This window comes from Podarcis pityusensis, assembly GCF_964106645.2.
Source record: "Podarcis pityusensis genome assembly, chromosome: 15".
Classification (NCBI taxonomy): domain Eukaryota; kingdom Metazoa; phylum Chordata; class Lepidosauria; order Squamata; family Lacertidae; genus Podarcis; species Podarcis pityusensis.
In genome coordinates, this window is record NC_138040.1 from 3,790,705 (window position 1) to 3,811,673 (window position 20,969).

Sequence of the window (20,969 nt, forward strand, 5' to 3'; positions counted from 1 at the left end):
TATTTTATTCCGAACCTACGGTACTTTGCAATGTTGAAGTGAGGATGAAATTGGGTGGCGTGGCGTAAGAAAGACCGTGTCTGCCTCCTGATTTTTTTTATTTATTCTGTAAAATATATATCCTGCTTAATTGTAAAAAAACCACACACCCTCAGAGCAGTTTACAAAAAAAAAGTGTAAAATCAAGAGAAAATCACAACAATAACAAAATTAAAGTTAAAATACTAAAACAGATTAAAATTACCTCAACTTTCTAAGCATCTGGGTAGGCTTGTCTAAGCAATAATGTTTTTATCAGGGGCCGGAAAGTGTACAGTAAAGGTGGCTGCTTGATCTCAATAGGCAGGGAGTTCCAAAGGGCAGGTGCTCTCAAATTTTGGCAGTGCCCTGTGCCGACCTAAAATTTAGCGCTCCCACCTCTTGTGATCTATTGTACATCATTGTTATGATGCCTCCTGCAACACAGGGCTGGGTGACCACTGTCTCTCTGAGCCTAGCCTACCTCACAAGGTCGTTGGGGGGATTAAAGGAGGAGGGGGGAAACCTTGTATGCTGCCTTGAGCCTCCTTGGAAAAAAAGGGCGGGCTATAAATGGACATGGGTGGCGCTGTGGGTTAAACCACAGAACCTAGGACTTGTTGATCAGAAGGTTGGCGGTTCGAATCCCCGTGACGGGGTGATCTCCTGTTGCTTGGTCTCTGCTCCTGCCAACCTGGCGGGAAGGTAAACGGCGTTTCCGTGCGCTGCTCTGGTTTGCCAGAAGCGGCTTAGTCATGCTGGCCACGTGACCTGGAAGCTGTACACCGGCTCCCTCGACCAGTAAAGCGAGATGAGAGCCACAACCCCAGAGTTGGCCACAACTGGACCTAATGGTCAAGGGTCCCTTTACCTTTACCTTTATAAATGCAAACAATGGCAATAGATATTATTATTTGGGGTGGGAAAGAGAGGAAAAGTTCTCTAACCTCCTTCCTCACAAATTATGTTGGAATTTTTTATTTTTCCTGGTTGATAGCTCTGTTCTGCTGGTTCCCCTGCTGTGGTCTTGAGTGATACACTCTGAGCAGGATTTTACCACTTCAATTAGGACTTAGTTGCAGATGAGGGCTGCTTTCAAGCCCCGATTAAGAGTTTAACCATTTACATAAATTGCCCCTCCATGCCTTACGAGATATACGGAAACATTTGTCAGAAATGTAATGTTTTATGGAGAGAAACATCTCCCCGCCACGCCTTTCTCTCCAGCAGGCTGCAATAAAGCCATAAAACGCTTTTTAGAAAAACAAAATGGCCAATTACCCTAACTGCCTCGTCTCAGCAGGGAAATGCCACAGTGAGCTGCGGCATTGTCTTAAAACATCCCTTTCCATAACTCTGACAGGCGGTGAGGGATGGGGAGATGTGGGGCTGCCATGGCAACCAGCGGTCTCGGCCTGCAGCAAAACAGGCCTGACACCTGTAAACAGAGGAAAGCCTTGTTCCGCCAGCCTTCCCCCCCCCCCATTCCTTGATGAAATTACCCCCTCCCTCCTGCTGGCGTGTGGGATGCTGTCGAGAAATGTTAAAACCAGTCATTCAGCAAAGAGGCAATCTACTTTCCAGAGGAAGTGAATTACTGATAGCTTGGATGGAGCTGCTGCCAGTCAGAGTATGCTCTGCTGAGCTAGATGGGTAAATGCATAAGAACCCTGAGAGAAGGGAGTGACCACACTGGTTCTTGCAATGTAATCAACAGAGAGACAAATTTCATTTTTTTATTTTTATTTTTAAATGATATTTATTCCAAGTTTAAAATTACAAAAAAGAAAAAGAAAAACAATACAAAATACAAAGAAAAATTTAACCATAGCAAAGCAAGAAATAACAAGAAAAAAGTGAACAATAAAAATAGAATAAAAAATATAATAAAAAAGAAGACGAAACAAAAAATATAAAAATGCAATGAGTTAGAATAGAACAAAAACAGATTAAACCTTTACATAACCTTTTCCCTTTACTTATTTCCATGACCTCCTCTCACCTCCCAATTTTGTATTCTAGTTCAGATCGTATTTCCAGCAAATCCTTCTAACCTTATTTTCATTTACGTATTTTAATTTAAAATAATGTAATTAAACATCCTCTGTTTCATCAATTTCATCAACTCATTTTTACTTAATCCTTTATATCGTATCTACCAAAACGACCTAATTTTCTTTTTCCAACATCTTTCTAACAGTCTTTTATATTACAATATTTTTGAAGATATATTTTGAATTTTTTCCAATCTTCTTCCATCGACCCTTCTCCCTGGTCTCGAACAGACAGAGAAATTTCAAACGGTGCCAGGGGGCCTCGGTGAAATTTCTGCAAGCTGGATGTTGGATAGGTAAAGGTAAAGGGACCCCTGACCATTAGGTCCAGTCGTGGCCGACTCTGGGGTTGCGGCGCTCATCTCGCTTTACTGGCCGAGGGAGCCGCCGTACAGCTTCCGGGTCATGTGGCCAGCAGGACTAAGCCGCTTCTGGCGAACCAGAGCAGCGCACGGAAATGGCGTTTACCTTCCTGCCGGAGCGGTACCTATTTATCTACTTGCACTTTTATGTGCTTTCGAACTGCTAGGTTGGCAGGAGCAGGAACCGAGCAACGGGAGCTCACCCCATCGCGGGGATTCGAACCGCCAACCTTCTGATCGGCAAGTCCTAGGCTCTGTGGTTTAACCCACAGCGCCACCCGCGTCCCTCTTCATTTAAAAGAGAAAGTCGCATTTAAATCCAGTTTAAAATGTGACAGAGACTATTTCAAGAGGGCAACAGCTGATGTAACGTGGCAGCTGTTTTGGTAAGGAAGTGAGCAGATATTGGAAATCGGAGGCAGATTTTTGGAGCAAAAGAGGAGATGAGAGCAGCTGATATGGGGGAAGCAATGGGGAGCAGAGAGGCCTGAGGATGGAGGGAGGAAGCTGGTGAGGAAAATGGCACAGGAAAATCTCTTCCCCACCCCTGCTGCTTCCTGCTCTCCAACCTCAGCTTCCAAGGCCCCTCTCTGCCATTGATTCACATGCCTTCCTCCCACATCCTGGAGGACAGGCAGCATTTTCAAAACTGGTGGCCCCTGAAAATATCGTAAATATGTGTTATGTACTGAGTTGAATAGGATCCAAAATGCTGCAGTCTGATTGGTCCTAGAACAATAGGATTCAGAATGCAGCAGTCTGATTGGTCCTAGAACAATAGGATTCAGAATGCAGCAGTCCGATTGGTCCTAGAACAATGCAGCATTATGATTGGTCTGCAGGAGCCACCCAATCCAGCTCCAGGTGGAAGTGACTCCACAACCTGATTGGCCTACAGGAGAATCCCGGAATTAGCCAATCACGTGCAGCCCATTGTGTAAATAATGTGTAAATAATGTGGGGGAACTTCCATTCCTCCTCATCACTATGAGCTGAATAAAGAGCATGAAATCCACTCTTGACTCCGAGTATATTTCAATATGTGAATACACTGTTTTAAGAAATCATCAGTTTGAACAATTAATTAAACCACAGCCCTTCCTTATGGAGAAAGTGGAAAGAGAAAAGTTTCCCTGCCTCTCTCGTAATGATAGAACTTGGAGATATCCAATGAAACTGAAGTTTGGCAGATTCTCATTTACCGTATTTTTTGCACCATAACACTCACTTTTTTCCTCCTAGAAAGTAAGGGGAAATGTCTGTGCGTGTTATGGAGCGAATGCCTGCGGGTGGCGGGGGGGATCTGCTGCAGTCGTGAGCAGAGGATCCATGGTTCCCCTTCCTTCCCTCCTCCGTGGTTACAAAGCATGGATCCACATGGATCCTCAGGATTTTTGCATTGGGCTACTCCAAACTCACTGTCAGATCACATGTCTGTGGCCACAGCATGAACCACAAAAATCATATATCCACTATTTCGTTTAGAATATTTTTTTCTTGTTTTCCTCCTCTAAAAACTATGTGCGTGTTATGTTCTGGTGCGTGTGATAGAGCGAAAAATACGGTATTTGGCCTGATCCTTTCAAAGTTTCCTTGGATATCCTCCTTTTCCTTTAGCCGCCTTGCATGGGCATAGCCGGCCGGGGTGGGGGGAATGGGGCAGCTGCTTCCCCTAAGCCAAGTAAATAAATAAATAAAAGCACTTAACTAAAAGTAAATTTTAGTTTTTATAAGTTGCAAGATTTCTACAATTCTATGATCTACGACTCAGAAGCTGAACCATGGTACACCACGTGGAAGAAGAAACTCAGCAAAGATCAGATAAAAGAGCTGAACATAGCAGACCTATTAAAAGAGGTGGAAATCTTTTACCCCACCACAAAAAAGGCTCTGCTTGCAGATACTTAATTGGCAGCTTAGGATTTTATGTAAGTTGAGGAATTAATATGTTTAATTTCAAACTGAAAAGATCTAAGGATGTTAATGTTCAAGTTAAATTTTATAAGAACTGAGATTTGGAAAACCGTTAAAAGGATATGCATTGAAATTCAACCAAGGGGAAGCGAGGAAGTCACTTAATGTTAATAAGTGTAATTTTTAATAAGGTTATGATTTATGTTTGTTTGTTTATAATTTTGTGAAAATCAATTTTAAAAAATTGGGGGGAAAAAGGTATTTGGAAAAATTATTGGAAAAAACCCAATGCCCACCAACTTGGGCATTTTCGGGGGGGGGTCGTATGCCCCCCCCAAACTCTGCTCGTGTCTCGCCCCCTCGCTCCGCAGCCTCTCCGGCTTCCTCCCTCCACCGCCCCCTCCCCGGCTTCTCCCGGAAGCCCAGCCGCCTCCGGGATTCCAGGCCGGGCTTTCCCTCCCTCCCTCCCTCCCTCCGCACGCTCCGCTGCCTGCCGGCGCCTTATTGATTTAAGGTCTGAGTAAGAGCCGCGGTGGGGAGCGCGCCTCTGGCCGGGCCGCCGACGGGGTCCCGATCTGCCGGCTCCGAGCAGCCTCTGCCGCCTGCAGACCGGAATGGGCGCGGTGAGTGTGACCCGATTTGCGTTTACACGATTACTTTTCAATCCGGTTCTAAACTTTCCCCTAGTGTCCTCCTCCTTGTGCCTTTCCCTCGAAAGATAAAGAAAATCCAATGGCTCCTCGCCAGAATCTCTTGAAAACCCAAAAGCATTTCTTGCAAACTGGGCAGATGCATTTTTTTCCTTTTTTAAAAAAAATGCAATTATTTTTTCCAGTTCCTTGGGAGCGGAAATCCCTGGGAACGGAAACTCATTGTAGAGCTGCTGCGGCGGCGGCGGCTTCCTGGCAGAAGCGGTGCGCGGAGTGCTGTGTTGCGCAGGCGCGCGCCGTGGAGTCCGAAGAACTTTGTTTCTGGGGAAAGGGAGGAGGCGGCGGCGGCTTGTTAAACGGCGGAACTCACTGCGACAAGAGGCAGCGATGGCCACCGACGGGAGGGGGGCGGCTTTCAAAGCGGATGGGACAGATGCATGGGAGAGGAGAAGGCCATCGGTCGGAGGCAGGGATGCCTCTCAAAATCCAGTTTCTGGAGGACACAGGAGGGCATCGAGCTCCTTTATTGGCATAAAAAAGTGCATCGTATACATCATGGGTAGGCAAACTAAGGCCCGGGGGCCAGATCTGGCTCAATCGCCTTCTAAATCTGGCCCATGGACGGTCCGGGAATCAGCGTCTTTTTACATGAGTAGAATGTGTCCTTTTATGTAAAATGCATCTCTGGGTTATTTGTGGGGCCTGCCTGGTGTTTTTACATGAGTAGAATGTGTGCTTTTATTTAAAATGCATCTCTGGGTTATTTATGGGGCATAGGAATTTGTTCTCCCCCCCCCATAAAGTCCAGCCCCCCACAAGGTCTGAGGGACAGTGGACCGGCCCCCTGCTGAAAAAGTTTGCTGACCCCTGATATACATGGATCAGAACACATCACAGTTAACGAAATATAGTCAGAGATGCTTTAGGATAAAACTGTCCAGGCATCTTGAGGTACGAAGATGGCTCTTAGGACCTAGGTAAAGGTAAAGGGACCCCTGACCATTAGGTCCAGCCATGACCAACTCTGGGGTTGCGGCGCTCGTCTTGCTTTATTGGCCGAGGGAGCCAGCGTACAGCTTCCGGGTCATGTGGCCAGCATGACTAAGCCGCTTCTGGCGAACCAGAGCAGTGCATGGAAACGCCATTTACCTTCCCGCCAGAGAGGTACCTATTTATCTACTTGCACTTTGATGTGCTTTTGAACTGCTAGGTTGGCAGGAGCAGGGACCGAGCAATGGGAGCTCACCCCGTCGTGGGGATTCAAACTGCCGACCTTCTGATTGGCAAGTCCTAGGCTCTGTGGTTTAACCCACAGCTACGGTGATGTAATTTCATAGCGTTACTCAAAAAACTTGCCACATTCACCCCAGCGTCATTACTGCAATTGTTCAGTAGATAAGACACCCTGGAAGAGTCAGTGCGATAAATCCCCTCCTTCAATAAGGGGGCCAAATACTTATCAAATATTTTTGCATAAAATGGGCATTAAAAAACCCCTGTGTGTGATAGATTCGACCTGTTTTGTGCCACAAGGGCAGTGTCTTTCAGAGAATGGGATTTTCAAGAATCTACCTTGCAAAACCGCAGACGGTAAGATGCTAAATCTTGCGAGGGAAAGAGCTCTGTGTAGGTGGGGATTGCAAAGCTGTAAATATAAATATGTGTAAATATGGAGTGTCCTGGCTAAACCAGGGTGGGATTCCCAACCCCAAGGGGGAACAGGTTTTCTTGGCTGCACTGCAAAGGGGTTTGAATTCAGTCTCTAGGATTCTGCACTTGATTTTCTGGAATGCTTCCAACTGTGGGAGCATAATCAGTGACTCGAGTGATAGGCCACAGGTTCTGATTTTGCTCTCAACGCAAGATAGCCATTCGGAGTGGTGGGATTCTGCCAGCATGTGGAAAGTTAAAGAAGACCGATCGGACATGAAATGTAGGCGGAGCCAGAATTTTATAATGGTGAGCAGCGCTTTGGTTTCCGGCAGCCTTTGTCCAGTTTCCAGCCACAGGGCACACAATTTGGCAGCCCTGGGATTTTGCGCAGAAATTTGGATTGAATGCGTTCCAATGGTTGGTTAGCTGCACCGATCCATAATGGAACACCATACAGGAGTTTGGGGGCTACAGTGGTACCTCAGGTTACATACGCTTCAGGTTACAGACGCTTCAGGTTACAGACTCCGCTAACCCAGAAATAGTACCTCGGGTTAAGAACTTTGCTTCAGGATGAGAACAGAAATCGTGCTCTGGCGGCGCGGCAGCAGCAGGAGGCCCCATTAGCTAAAGTGGTGCTTCAGGTTAAGAACAGTTTCAGGTTAAGAACGGACCTCCGGAACGAATTAAGTACTAAACCCAAGGTACCACTGTACTTGGGCGTTAAAGCTGGGACGAACTGATTTCCTCTGCTAAAGAAGAAACAGGAGATGGCCGGAGCCTAGAGTATCTGCTTACAATGGTCCCGTATTTCCAAGAAGCGTTTTATTGGAAGTGGATGCCTAGGTATTTAAAGTTTTCAACCTGTTCCAACGGGGTTCCACTGATCTCCCACCTACGAGGCTGCCAAGATCTTGAGAAAACAAGCACTTTAGATTTTGCGAAGTTCAGTTCCAGTTTGTTGGCTGTACAATATTCCTGGCAACGGCTTCAAGCCATTGTGCGAGACAAGATGACTGCGTCATCGGCATATAGTAAGATGGGAGCGTGGATGGAGCTGAGCTTCAGGCAATGGCCACCCACCCTGTGAAAACAGGGTGCAAGGTCGTTTAAGGTTGAATAAATACGGGGCTAAGACGAAACCCTGCTTTACCTCTTTGTTGGCAATGATTTTGCGGGTTAGCCTGCCCGATTGGGTGTATCTCACTTGGCAACACGTGGCGGTGTAGTTTCCTGATGAGAAAGAGTAACTTTTCAAATATGATGATGATGATAATAATAATAATAATAATAATAATAATAATAATAATTTATTTATACCCCGCCCATCTGGCTGGGTTTCCCCAGCCACTCTGGGCGGCTTTCAACAAAACACTAAAATACAATCACCTATTAAACATTAAAAGCTTCCCTAAACAGGGCTGCCTTTAGATGTCTTCTAAAAGTTTGGTAGTTATTTTTCTCTTTGACATCTGGTGGGAGGGCGTTTCACAGGGCGGGTGCCACTACCGAGAAGGCCCTCTGCCTGGTTCCCTGTAACTTGGCTTCTCAAAGTGAGGGAACCGCCAGAAGGCCCTCAGTGCTGGACCTCAGTGTCCGGGCAGAACAGACACTGAGGTCCGTTCTGAGGACACTGAAGATGTTCAATATGGACAGTTTGTTCCAGAGCTGCTCTCTCAGAATTGAGTCAAAGGCTCCTTTCAGGTCCAGAAACGCTGTATACAGTTTTTGATGAAGAGCACTAGAGTATGACACATTGTGTTGGTGACACAATGATCCAAGGTAGCTTTACCCTGGCAAAACATGCTTGGGACCTGCAAATTGGGATACCCACTGGGTAAGCTTTCTCAGAAGATGCGTAAAGGTAAAGGGACCCCTGACTATTAGATCCAGTCGGGACAACTCTGGGGTTGCGGCGCTCATCTCGCTTTATTGGCCGAGGGGGCCGGCGTACAGCTTTCTGGTCATGTGGCCAGCATGACAAAGCCGCTTCTGGCGAACCAGAGCAGCGCATGGAAACGCCGTTTACCTTCCTGCCAGAGCGGTACCTATTTATCTACTTGCACTTTGACATGCTTTTGAACTGCTAGGTTGGCAGGAGCAGGGACCGAGGAACGGGAGCTCACCCCGTCGCGGGGATTCGAACCGCTGACCTTCTGATCGGCAAGTCCTAGGCTCTGTGGTTTAACCCACAGCGCCACCCGCGTCCCTAGAAGATGCTTAGCATAGAGCTTTTCCACTATGGAGGAAGGGGAGTTAAGGATTTGCCTCCCAGCAGTGTAACTTCTGATGGCTGAAGTTTTGGAAGACATTGGGTTGCCCAAGGATTTCGCATGTTCAGGGTCATATCAGAGTCTGAAGGGACCCTTGGAATGGCACCCTTTTGTGGAACTCCCTTCAGTGCCCCCCCATTATACAGTGGTACCTCAGTTTACGAACTTAATCCGTTCCGGAAGTCTGCTCTTAAACCAAAACCATTCTTAAACCGAGATGCGCTTTCCCTAATGGGGCCTCCCGCCGCCAGTGCCCTTCCACTGTTCGGATTCTGTTCTTAGACCGAGGTAAAGTTCTCAAACCGGGACAGTATTTCCGGTTTTACGGAGTTTGTGAACCAAGTCGTTCTTAAACTGAGGTACCACTGTATGTTATTTGGTGGGAGTACTGCAGTCGGAGAATGGTGGACTCACAGAATTGTAGAGCTGGAAGATTCCACTACACCACATTTTTATGTATGCCTCCCTTCTCCACCATTAAATGCATTTTTGTATATATCATTTGGTGGGAGGTCTGCATCACAAAATCCGGAGAAGTACACATACTGGTTTAGGAAGCACGAATGAGATAGTTTTTCATCAAAAAGCAAATAAAATTGAAATGCTCCTCCATGCCTCAAGTACCAGGTTATGACCAGGGAACTGTGGGAAATTAAAAATGGCACCTGTAGCATCTCATCACTCTCTTTGGGAACCCCTGCTCTAACCACTACACCACATTGCCCTTCCCCAGTAAAGCATTTTTGGACACTTGGCTCTCCCCTCTCATTGGGGAACTGCATTTTGCATCATGTATTGTTTCTGGGAACTGCAAAGTAGGTAAACTCAGATTAAAATGCAAATGGATGCAAATTCCACCTCCATCAGCCCCTCCCATCCAGGAACTCTCTCATTAACCGACTTTCCCCTTCAAAAGCCATTGATGGGGCCCCTTCTCTGCTTTTGCCCTTCTCTTTCTGGGGATGCGGTAAAGATCACCCCGCCTGCCCCTTTTATCTTTCCTCCTCCGCACTTGTTGCTGCCTTTGCCATGGCAACGGAGGGGGCTGTTTGTGCAGGTTGCCAGGGTTTCTCTTCCTGCATAATCAGACTTGGCAGTGAGCAAAGGTAATTGACACTGAAAACCGGTCCAGTTGGAAAGAAAACCAGGCCCGGAGTCTTGCTCTGTCTGGCCTGGAGCGGAGACCCTCCTGTCAATGATTTAGCAGCCAACATCCTGCTTCCTTCAGTGGCCAATCGGATGCCTCCAAATAGCCCATAAGCAGGGTACCAATGCAGCTACCCTGTTTTGCCTCTGTGGGAGTCACTGCTCTCATCTTCAGCCAAACGGCTGTTCTCAATAATAGATTATTGTATTTTAATATTCTGTTGGAAGCTGCCCAGAGTGGCTGGGGAAACCCAGCCAGATGGGCAGGGTATAAATATTTTTTTTTTATTATTATTATTATTATTATTATTATTATTATTAATATCTGATGCTCAAGCCCAACAGTAGCCTCCCCTCCTGTGGTTTCCAACATCTGGGATTCACAAGCACAGCCGTCGTGGCCTCCCCCATGGATTTTTCTGACCCTCTTTCAAAGCTATCCAGGTTGGTTGTCATCTCTGCCTCCTGCAGCAGTAAAAGTCTAAAATCTTCCAACATTCAGCTTTTCTGGATAACCCCGCTTAGTTCCTGTGCTCTGAGATTTAAATTGGCACCGGGAGTAAGTTCCTTTTCTCTGGCGCTCAAGCCCCACTCACACCTGCTTGCCGGCATCTCAGCCTCAGTTTTCCCCATCTGGTAAATGGGAACAAAGCAAGTGATAAATAGGCTGTCAGGCATTCTGCTGCTGTGGCAATCTGCCTTTCCCACTGCCCCACTTCCCTTTCCTTCTTCCCTTCCCCTGCAAACGTTTGGGTCATGGGACCTGCCGGATGAGAAGCCGCCAAGTTTGGAAGCCAAGCCCCACCAACAATGTCAAGTTCAGCAGGTTAAGGAAACACAGTGATGTCACCTGACCCTGTTTGTTCAGAGCTGCCTTGAAACAGCTGGGCGAAGGATGGTGGCTGGTTTGGGACACGCAGCCGAGTGAATGAATTCCAGTTTCACTTCTTCATTTTTGGATTTCCATTGAGAGTTGATTTTTGCGACAATAATAGTTCATTACCAACTGAATTTACACCCTGTCCTTCCTTTCCAAGGAGACCACGGTGGCAGGCAGATAGAGAATTTAGAAAAAGAATGAAAGCAAAGCAAAAACAGATCAAAACATTATCGATTAAAAGCAGTTTTGGTTAAAAAAAAATTGTAAGAGCAATGACAGATAGAAACCTTCTTCCGCCCTGTGATCAAGGAATTTTCCAGTGCCGGAAAAGTCTTTAGCCACTGAATGTCTGGGTAGAGAGGAATACTGTGCTCAGTTCTGGTTGCCTCGCCTCAGAAAGGATATTGTAGAGCTGGGAAAAGGTTCAGAAAAGGGCAACCGTCATGCTCAAGGGAGATGGAGCGAGTCGAGCAGCTCTTCTTCTCCTCGCGGCACATCGTTAACCTTTGGAACTCACTGCCACAGGAGGCAGGGATGGCCTCCGAGTTGGATGGCTTTAAAAGATGATTAGACAAGTTGATGGAGGACTAATGAAAAACCTAGACAGCATCTTAATAAGCAGAGACATCGCCTTGCCAACAAAGGTCCGTATAGTTAAAGCTATGGTTTTCCCAGTAGTGATGTATGGAAGTGAGAGCTGGACCATAAAGAAGGCTGATCGCCGAAGAATGGATGCTTTTGAATTATGGTGCTAGAGGAGACTCTTGAGAGTCCCATGGTCTGCAAGAAGATCAAACCAACCCATTCTGAAGCAAATCAGCCCTGAGTGCTCACTGGAAGGACAGATCGTGAAGCTGAGGCTCCAAGACTTTGGCCACCTCATGAGAAGAGAAGACTCCCTGGAAAAGACCCTGATGTTGGGAAAGATGGAGGGCACAAGGAGAAGGGGACGACAGAGGATGAGATGGTTGGACACTGTTCTTGAAGCTACCAGCACGAGTTTGACCAAACTGCGGGAGGCAGTGGAAGACAGGAGTGCCTGGCGTGCTCTGGTCCAGGGGGTCACGAAGAGGCGGACACGACTAAACGACTAAACAACAACATGTTCAGGAGCCAAGGTCTTCGAGGTCCAAGGTATGACTGTAGCGCAATATGTCTTCCATCTGTGGTTGCCCACAGAGTCTGTCTCCGTACAGCACCTGTTGTACCATCCTCCCGGGACGGCGGAAGGCATAGGTTGAAAATGTAGCTCGATAAAAGCAAATCGTAGTTAGAGGCTGGCCGGAGATTTGACAGGCTCTAAAATGGACCGTCACTTATCCCCAGTATATGCTTTTAAAATTACTGCGTGCACACACACAAAATTGCATATATCTAAACCCTTGGGGCCGTCCCACAGCTACGAGCAGGTAAGGGAAAGAGAGAAAGAAATCCCAACACTCGTGCTCAGAGTGGGCCCCTATCCAGGAAGCAAGGTGGAGTGCTTAAAACACTCATAGGCAAACTTGACCCTCCAGATGTTTTGGGACTACAACTCCCATCATCCCTAGCTAACAGGACCAGTGGTCAGGGATGATGGGAACTGTTGTCTCAAAACATCTGGAGGGCCGAGTGCGCCTATGCCTGGCTTAAAAGCTCTTTACCTACTGGGTTACCCAAGCCGACCCAATGCGAAAATGGACTTTAAATTCTCCCTCTTGCTCTGGAGCTTGGATGGCCATGTGAGATCTCATGAAGGCGTCCCAGAGCTGGAACGCTGAGCAGGCCCTCCCAAGCCTTAGAAACGATTTCTGCCATGGGAAACCCTAAGCACACCTGGTGTAAAAAGAGCTTTCGAGCTCTCCACTTTGCTTGGATTGAATTTGCGCAGTTTTGAGGAGCCTGCCTTCAGCCGCGTATACAGTTGAAATCCCTGCGAGTTAAACGTGCGTCAGGTGCGATTGTACTTTATGCGCTCCAGGTCCAGAACCGGCAGCTGGGTTTTCGTTTGTTTGTTTTGTTTCTGTGTGTTTTTGCCATGCGCTGCCTCTTCCCTCTGGGAATGCAGCAGACGGGCAAATATGCTTCTGTGAGATATGGAGCCAAGGCTAAGCCACCTGTGCCGTCACCATCGATCTCTGGCGGGAGCCTCGTGGGCAAAAAGAGACAGCTGGGGGTGGGCTGGCTCTGCATTTGGGATCCCGGGGCCTCGAGGAATCAATATTTACGGAAACTGATCCCAAGTGTTGTGTCTTTCCTGGCTCAGTTTGGAGGACAGGAAATTTTTCTTTCCAAGGGATGATTTTGACGCCTGAGCCTTAGATTCTTTTTCTGCCATATAAACACACACACACACAGTGGTACCTCGGGTTACATATGCTTCAGGTTACAGACTCCGCTAACCCAGAAGTATTACCTTGGGTTAAGAACTTTGCTTCAGGATGAGAACAGAAATTGCTCAGCAGCGATGTGGCAGCAGCGGGAGGCCCCATTAGCTAAAGTGGTGCTTCAGGTTAAGAACAGTTTCAGGTTAAGAACGGATCTCCGGAACTAAGTAAGTACCTAACCAGAGGTACCACTGTGTGTGTGTGTGTGTGTGTGTGTGTGTGTGTGTGTGTATCAGATCTGCAAATCTCTCTATCTATACCCTGCTTGCAAATTCTCTCCCCCCCTTGTTATTGAAGTATGTCAATTCAAATAACAGAAGCACAAAAAGAAAAAAGCAGTGCAATATATCTGGAAGAAACTTGAATCAGGTAAGCAGGGTACAGTGGTACCTCGGGTTACAGACGCTTCAGGTTACAGACGCTTCAGGTTACAGACTCTGCTAACCCAGAAATAGTACCTTGGGTTAAGAACTTTGCTTCAGGATGAGAACAGAAATCATGCAGTGGCAGTGCAGCGGCAGCGGGAGGCCCCATTAGCTAAAGTGGTGCTTCAGGTTAAGAACAGTTTCAGGTTAAGAACGGACCTCCGGAACAAATTAAGTTCTTAACCCGAGGTACCACTGTACTTGGGAACATCAGAAAAGCCAAATTTAATGCTGCGGTGTAGAGAAGGAGTTCCGTGTGTCTGTGTTTGTTGTGTAAAGAATAAAATCCCCCCCAAAAGCACAGAATTTTTCCGGATCCTCTAAGCCTTTGGCAACACATAATTTATATGTTGCTTTATCAGCTAGTGCTAAACTTCTTTTCAAGGGATGATTCCGACGCCTGGGGCTTGGATTCTCTGTCGGCCTCTTTTATTTTTAAAGAGCGGATCTGCAAATCTCTCTTTCTATAGTCTGCTTGCAAGTGTCACCCTCAACAAAGTCAAATGTTGAATGTATGCACCTTTCTAACTGTTGAATGGGGACATATTATGTTGACGGCTCTGGCCTGCCTGCTGTTTTTAGGGGGGGTGTCAAAGCGGGTGCTCATTTGTTTCTCTGCATCTGTCCTTTTGCTGGGTTTTCTAGTTAAAAGATGCCAGGGGGTTTTAAAAAAGGGAATCGGGATGCTGTTGGAAAAGCTGTCCAGTGGTTCTGCCATTGGCAAAACTAGCCAGTCGGAAGCAGGGTGGAAGGGCAACAGCCAATTCCTGTTTTGCCCCATTATCTGGTATTTTAATATCATTTTTAATTGACTTTACATATAAGCCTCCTCCTGAAAAGAAACCATACACAGGAAAAACAAGCCTGCTCTCAGAACTCAGGACTGTCATTTCACATCCAAAGCACCATTACTCACTGAGTAGCCCAAAGGTGGAAAGAGGAAGCAGTCCCAACCAGAGAAAATTGGCAAACTGTTAATGGACTTTGCTGAAATGGCTAAATGAACTGGAAAGCTCAGAAATGAAGATGACAAGAAATTTGAAAAGGAATGGGAAATGTTTATTATGCATTTACAAAAGTATTGTAAACAGGTTCATACACTGGCAGGATTTAAAGAACACTTGTAATTGTAGAAATAGTATAAATAATTTGGAGTAGAAATGATATGCAGTTGAAGAAGAAAACTAAGGAACCGGGGAGAGGGGAGTCACAGGATTTGGAGAATCCCATTTTATGGATTTGATATTGCTTTTGTGTATAATTTGTTGTTCTTTGTTTGCTTGTTTTTTATTTTCACTATCTTTGTTGAAATAATAATAATAATAATAATAATAATAATAATAATAATAGTATAATATGAAAGCAAAGCACCATTACTCATTGGAACTGGCATGGTTATGGGTGCTACATAATACTCATTCCAGTAAGAAATTGGAACTTTAGCCCTTTGGAACTCCCTGCCAATGGACTTCAGGCAGGTGCCTTCACTGTACTCTTTTCGGCGCTTGCTAAAAACATTTTTGTTCAGACAAGCCTACCCAGATATCTAGAATGCTGGTGTGTTTTTAGTTTATTGCTGGTTTTAGTGTTTTAACTGTTTCCTTTTTAAATTTCATTTTATATATTTCACACACCGCTGTTTTCCTCCAGGTTTGATGTCGCCGTCTGCCCTGCGTGGTTTGTCGCCATGGCCGATACAATCTTTGGCAACGGGAACGACCAGTGGGTCTGCCCCAATGACCGGCAGCTAGCATTGCGGGCCAAGTATGTCTCTCTCTTTTTGACCCCACGCTGGGGCAATTTCCTACTGGGGGGGATATCCTTTGTACACTGATGCTGTGATAACCCTTTTTAAAAAAAACACAAATAAATAGAACTGCCTGCCAATATTAGCTGCTGATTCCCAATAACCGCTTATTTGTAAGTACCGTATTTTTCGCTCTATAAGACGCACCAGACCACAAGACGCACCTAGTTTTTGGAGGAAGAAAACAAGAAAAAAAATATTCTGAATCTCAGAAGCCAGAACAGCAAGAGGGATCTCTGTGCAGTGAAAGCAGCAATCCCTCTTGCTGTTCTGGCTTCTGGGATAGCTGCGCAGCCTGCATTCGCTCCATAAGACGCACACACATTTCCCCTTACTTTTTAGGAGGGAAAAAGTGAGTCTTATAGAGCAAAAAATACGGTATTTCAAGGGCAGCTTAAGGGACATGATGGCCAGAGGCCAAAGTAGACAGAGCAGCAAACGAAAAAATTTGGACCCTGTGTTGGGTCATCCAGTTAGGGCTGCCAGGTGCGGACAGCAGCAACTTATGAATATTGCCAGCGGAGGTTCTCTCTCAGATCTGGCGTATTGTGTGGAAATGAATTCTCATCACAAAAATATGACGTTCCGAAGTTCTGCTTGCAGAAACTCCGTTTAAACGTTACAAAACAAACGATGCATTGTCTCATATATTTCCATCATTACCTATACTTAATCCCAGTATAAGGCTCGAGGACATATCTTTGCTAAAAGCCAGCTTTTTCAGCTTAAAAAAAAAAACCCCAGAAGATCTCTGTCCCCGCTCTTTTTCCAGCTTGCTTGCATCTTGGCCAATGCCCAGGGAGATCTGTGTGCGCTTGGAAAAACAGCACATGACTCTGGAGTGGTCCGGGCTACCTTCAACAGCATAAGCAAACACTCTGAAAACCTGTGACTCAGTCATAAGCTTGGCCCACCCCAACTTTGCGATGGAAAAATACAAGCCTTTTGCCAATTTGTCCGTACATTCTGCACCGTAATTTAAATTCAATGCAATTTCAAAGGTGCACCGTTTTATGTAACGTTGATTAAATAACTTCCAACATCCCAGACTCTGAGATTTCAGAGCCCGGACTTGAGACTTAGGGGTGGCCCCTGGTGATGTCAGAGGAGGTAGAGCCAGTGATGTCATGGGGCGGGCCCTGGGAATGTCCGTTCAGCGCAGGGCAACTCCGGACAGCCTGTCATTCAAAAAAAGGAAACGAAAACAGAGACCTCAAATGAGTCAATTTGTTGTTGTTGTTTAGTCGTTTAGTCGTGTCCGACTCTTCGTGACCCCCTGGACCAGAGCACACCAGGCACTCCTGTCTTCCACTGCCCCCCGCAGTTTGGTCAAACTCATGCTGGTAGCTTCGAGAACACTGTCCCACCATCTCGTCCTCTGTCGTCCCCTTCTCCTTGTGCCCTCCATCTTTCCCAACATCGGGGTCTTTTCCAGGGAGTCTTCTCTTCTCATGAAGTGGCCAAAGTCTTGGAGCCTCAGCTTCAGGATCTGAGTCAATACTGGATGGAGATCAAGAGCGAAGCATTAGCTAAAGGGGGTGTTCTCAAGTCCAGCTGAATGAGGGGACCATTCCTTCTCACCTGGTTAGGGAGCCTGGGTAGGGGAGCTGCGCTTGCCCACCTGGAGATTCACATCCCTGCCACCTGCCGCCTCTGCCTGAAGGGCAGGCACACCTGGAGTCTTCAGGTTAGCCCTGTGGGGCGGAAGGTGTCTGGCAACCCCTTCATTCTGCCCATTGGTTAGAGGCAGGGCATGTAAATGAGAAGTGATGGAGGAGGCAGGGAATTCACCCTCTGCCCACAATTGATCTTAACCCCCCCCTTCCTTCCATGTGGAAATTAAATCACACAGGCAGGTGTCAGGGTCCTGGACAAATACTGCTCAATATTGACATGAGTCTACTAGTCGTGTGTGGGTTTGATTGCCTTGAACTGCTTGGCCTCCTGGAAGGTTGTAAAATTGAAGATTAAAAATGGGATTGCTTGGATTTATTTTCTTAGTTCTGTTTTTTTTTTTTTTTTTAATTAAACCTTACTGTCCAAGTTGTTCCCCCTCCACCCGGCCCTCCTGCGTTGTTTTTACTGTGAGTGATTTGTTACTGTCTTGTTATTTTGTGGCAGTGTGGTAGTATTTCATCCCTTTGGCTTCCTGCCTGCAGTTTGCTTAGGAAGCTGCCTTGTGCCGAGTTAGACCCATGGGTCCGTCTATTGCCCACACTGGCTGGCAGCAGCTCTCCTGGGTTTCAATCAGGAGGACACTCCCATCCCATTTGGAGACCCTGGGGATTGAACTGTGGACATTTTGCATGTAATCATCATCATTTATTATTTATACCCCGCCCATCTGGCTGGGCTTCCGCAGCCACTCTGGGCGGCTTCCCAAAAAATGTTAAAATACTGTAATACATCAAACATTAAAAGCTTCCCTAAACAGGGCTGCCTTCAGATGTCTTCTAAAAGCCTGGTAGTTGTTCTTCTCTTTGACATCTGGTGGGAGGGCGTTCCACAGGGCAGGCGCCACCACCGAGAAGGCCCTCTGCCTGGTTCCCTGTAACTTGGCTTCTCGCAACGAGGGAACCGCCAGAAGGCCCTTGGCACTGGACCTCAGTGTCCGGGCTGAACGATGGGGGTGGAGATGCTCCTTCAGATAATACTGGACCGAGGCTGTTTAGGGCTTTCAAGGTCAGCACCAGCACTTTGAATTGTGCTCAGAAACGCCAATGTAGGTCTTTCAAGACCAGTGTTATATGGTCTCAGCGGCCGCCCCCAGTCACCAGTCTAGCTGCCGCATTCTGGATTAGTTGTAGTTTCCGGCTCACCTTCAAAGGTAGCCCCACGTAGAGCACAGATTCTCCTCCACTGAGCTGTGGCCCTTCCTTAGCCCAGATCTAAATGTACTTTTTTTAAAGGATCTACAAACTAGGTAATTTTATTATAGAAAAAGTTAAACCTCTCCTCAGAGAGACTCGCCCAGCGCCTTCATTACATTTCTTTAGGTGCCAGGCACAAAAACATTCCTTTTCTCCCAGGCCTTAGGCTAATTAAACCATCTATGGCCTTTTAAACTCTCTCTGGTTTTTGTGTGTGTGTGTGTGTGTTATCGTTGTTTGTTACTGTGGTCTGTTTTTTTGTGTTTCTATGCTGTAAACTTCCACGTGATCCTCAGAAGAAGGGTGCCATAGAGATTTAATAAAAAGAAATAAGCAAGGAAACCCCTAACTTGAGTGTATTGATTTTAAAGCACGACAGGCGGAGTTGGTTTTTTAAAACTTCTTTTTTCAAAAAGAAAGGAATGCAACAGCTGTTAGTACGGATTATTTCGTGTTGGTTAAGATTGTGATGGTTTCAGCATATATATCGGAGATGATGCTCAGATTGTTTGATTTTTGGTTTTCCTAAATGCGTAACCGTTACGTGTAATTATTATTATTTTTTAAATCAATACCCTTGCTTCGTGACGAAGCTCTTCTTTCTCTCCCCCTCCTCTGAATTCCTTTCCTTCCAGGCTTCAGACCGGCTGGTCGGTTCACACGTTCCAAAGCAACCGGCAGAGGAAGACGCAGGCGCTGAACGCCAAGGAGATGGAAGTCATCCTGGAAGTCGTCCGCCGGGCGGAGAAACTGGACGTTGTTGAACAGCAGAGGATTGGGTACGGTTGCCGGCGCCTTCCTGTAGACCTGAGGGTTTCTCATTACTTAAGAAGCTGCCTTAACGCCACACCCCAGACCCTTGAGCCTTCTAGTCCAGTGCTGTCTACACGGACTGGCAGCAGCTTCTCAGGGTTTCTAGCAAGGGAGCCTTTCCTGGCCCTGCCATGAGTCGCCAGTCGTTGAACCCAGGCCAATTGCACAGATGCTCTGCCCCTCAGTACCAGTTCTTCCCCTACAAATAAGGCAAGGTGCTAGACCTCATGGTTCTGAATGGCAACATAGGAAGCTGACTTATACTGAGTCGGACCATGGGGCCATCTAGATCTGTGTTGTCTACACTGGCTGGCAGAGGCTCTTCAGGTTTTTAGATGGAAGTCTCCACCAGGCCTGCCTGATGGTGCCAGGATTGAACCTAAGACCTTCTGCATGCAAACCCATTGCTCTGTCACTGACCGGCAGCCCTCCCCCAATACGTCTCTGGAAGTGTTGCTAGGAGTGTGTCCTCTGTGGCTTAGCTGCCTTCTCCTGTTTCCTCACACCACTCATAATTTTCTAAAACCTCTTTAACAGCAGCAGCTCTCCTGGTTTCCAGACGGGTCTCTCCTTTCTTTATCTGGAGATACCGGCATTCTAACCTGGGTCCTTCTGAATGGAAATCAGATTCCAAACCACTCCGAGAGATGGTTACGGTTTGTTTGTTTATATACTGCTTTGGGGACCAAGGGCCCACCAAAGCGGCGAACGGAATATCCGTGCAAAAGACAAATGCAAGAAAGGAAATACAGAACTGCAGCGAAAAGAGTAGATTGGGAAAAACCATATAAAATAGTGACATTGCCAGATGAACTGCGTGTCACACTTAATAATGCATCTTTAAATTATTATTATTATTATTATTATTATTATTATTATCATTATTAAGCTGCAGTCATGCTTGGCTCTGGAGCGTTCTGGATCTCACATAACCCAGCTTGTCCCACATTCTGCCCTCCAACCGGCTGCTCCAGCCGCTCGCCTCGTAGCAAGCCCATCCACGAATGATTGCCCCAAGGTGGGTGCCCTTGCCCTCATCACACCCCGAAGTGAAAACCCCAAAGGGACAAATCCCTTTGGGGTCTTCCCCTTTGCAGCTGCCTCATCAGATAAACAGATATATCTGTCTGCGCACGTTGGCATTCAGAAGACCTTGGGCTCAATCCTTGGTCTCTCCAGGTCCTTGCAGCTCTACCCTGGCCACCCCCCCTCTCCTCAGCCACACCCCCTTTTCTTCAGGCCACGCCTCCCACCAGCCCTCATTCACACCTCTCTCAAGGATTTCTGCCTGGCTGCGATGTGTCCCTGAACTCGGGTAATGCCTTTTACTTGCCTTGATGAACAGAGGCAAAAGTGGCCTCCATTGCTTAATAATAATAATAATAATAATATGAATAATTTATTATTTATACCCCGCCCATCTGGCTGGGTTTCCCCAGCCACTTTGGGCAGCTTCCAACAAAATATTAAAAACAACACAGCATCAGACATTAAAAACTTCCCTAAACAGGGCCGCCTTCAGTTTTCTTTTAAAAGTAAAACAGTTGTTTATCGCCTTGACACCTGCTGGGAGGGCGTTCCACAGGGCGGGTGCCACCACCGAGAAGGCCCTCTGCCTGGTTCCCTGTAACCTCATTTCTCGCAGGGAGGGAACCGCCAAAAGTCCCTCCTCGGAGCAGGACCTCAGTATTTGGGCTGCACGATGGGGGTGGAGACACTCCCTCAGGTCTACTGGACC

At 46.7% G+C, this 20,969-nt stretch overlaps 1 protein-coding gene across 2 annotated transcripts in view; it reads left to right on the forward strand.

Moving 5' to 3' along the window:
- Positions 1 to 4,832: 4,832 nt before the first annotated feature.
- The window catches only part of RPH3AL (rabphilin 3A like (without C2 domains)), a 54,998-nt gene continuing 38,861 nt past the window's right edge, over positions 4,833 to 20,969 (forward strand). For both annotated transcript variants that reach the window (XM_080983200.1, XM_080983199.1), the window contains exons 1-3: positions 4,833 to 4,971; positions 15,392 to 15,505; positions 19,054 to 19,197. In XM_080983200.1, coding sequence (XP_080839326.1) covers positions 15,429 to 15,505; positions 19,054 to 19,197 — 221 coding nt within the window. In that variant the 5' untranslated portion in view covers positions 4,833 to 4,971; positions 15,392 to 15,428. The remainder of the gene's footprint in view (positions 4,972 to 15,391; positions 15,506 to 19,053; positions 19,198 to 20,969) is intronic.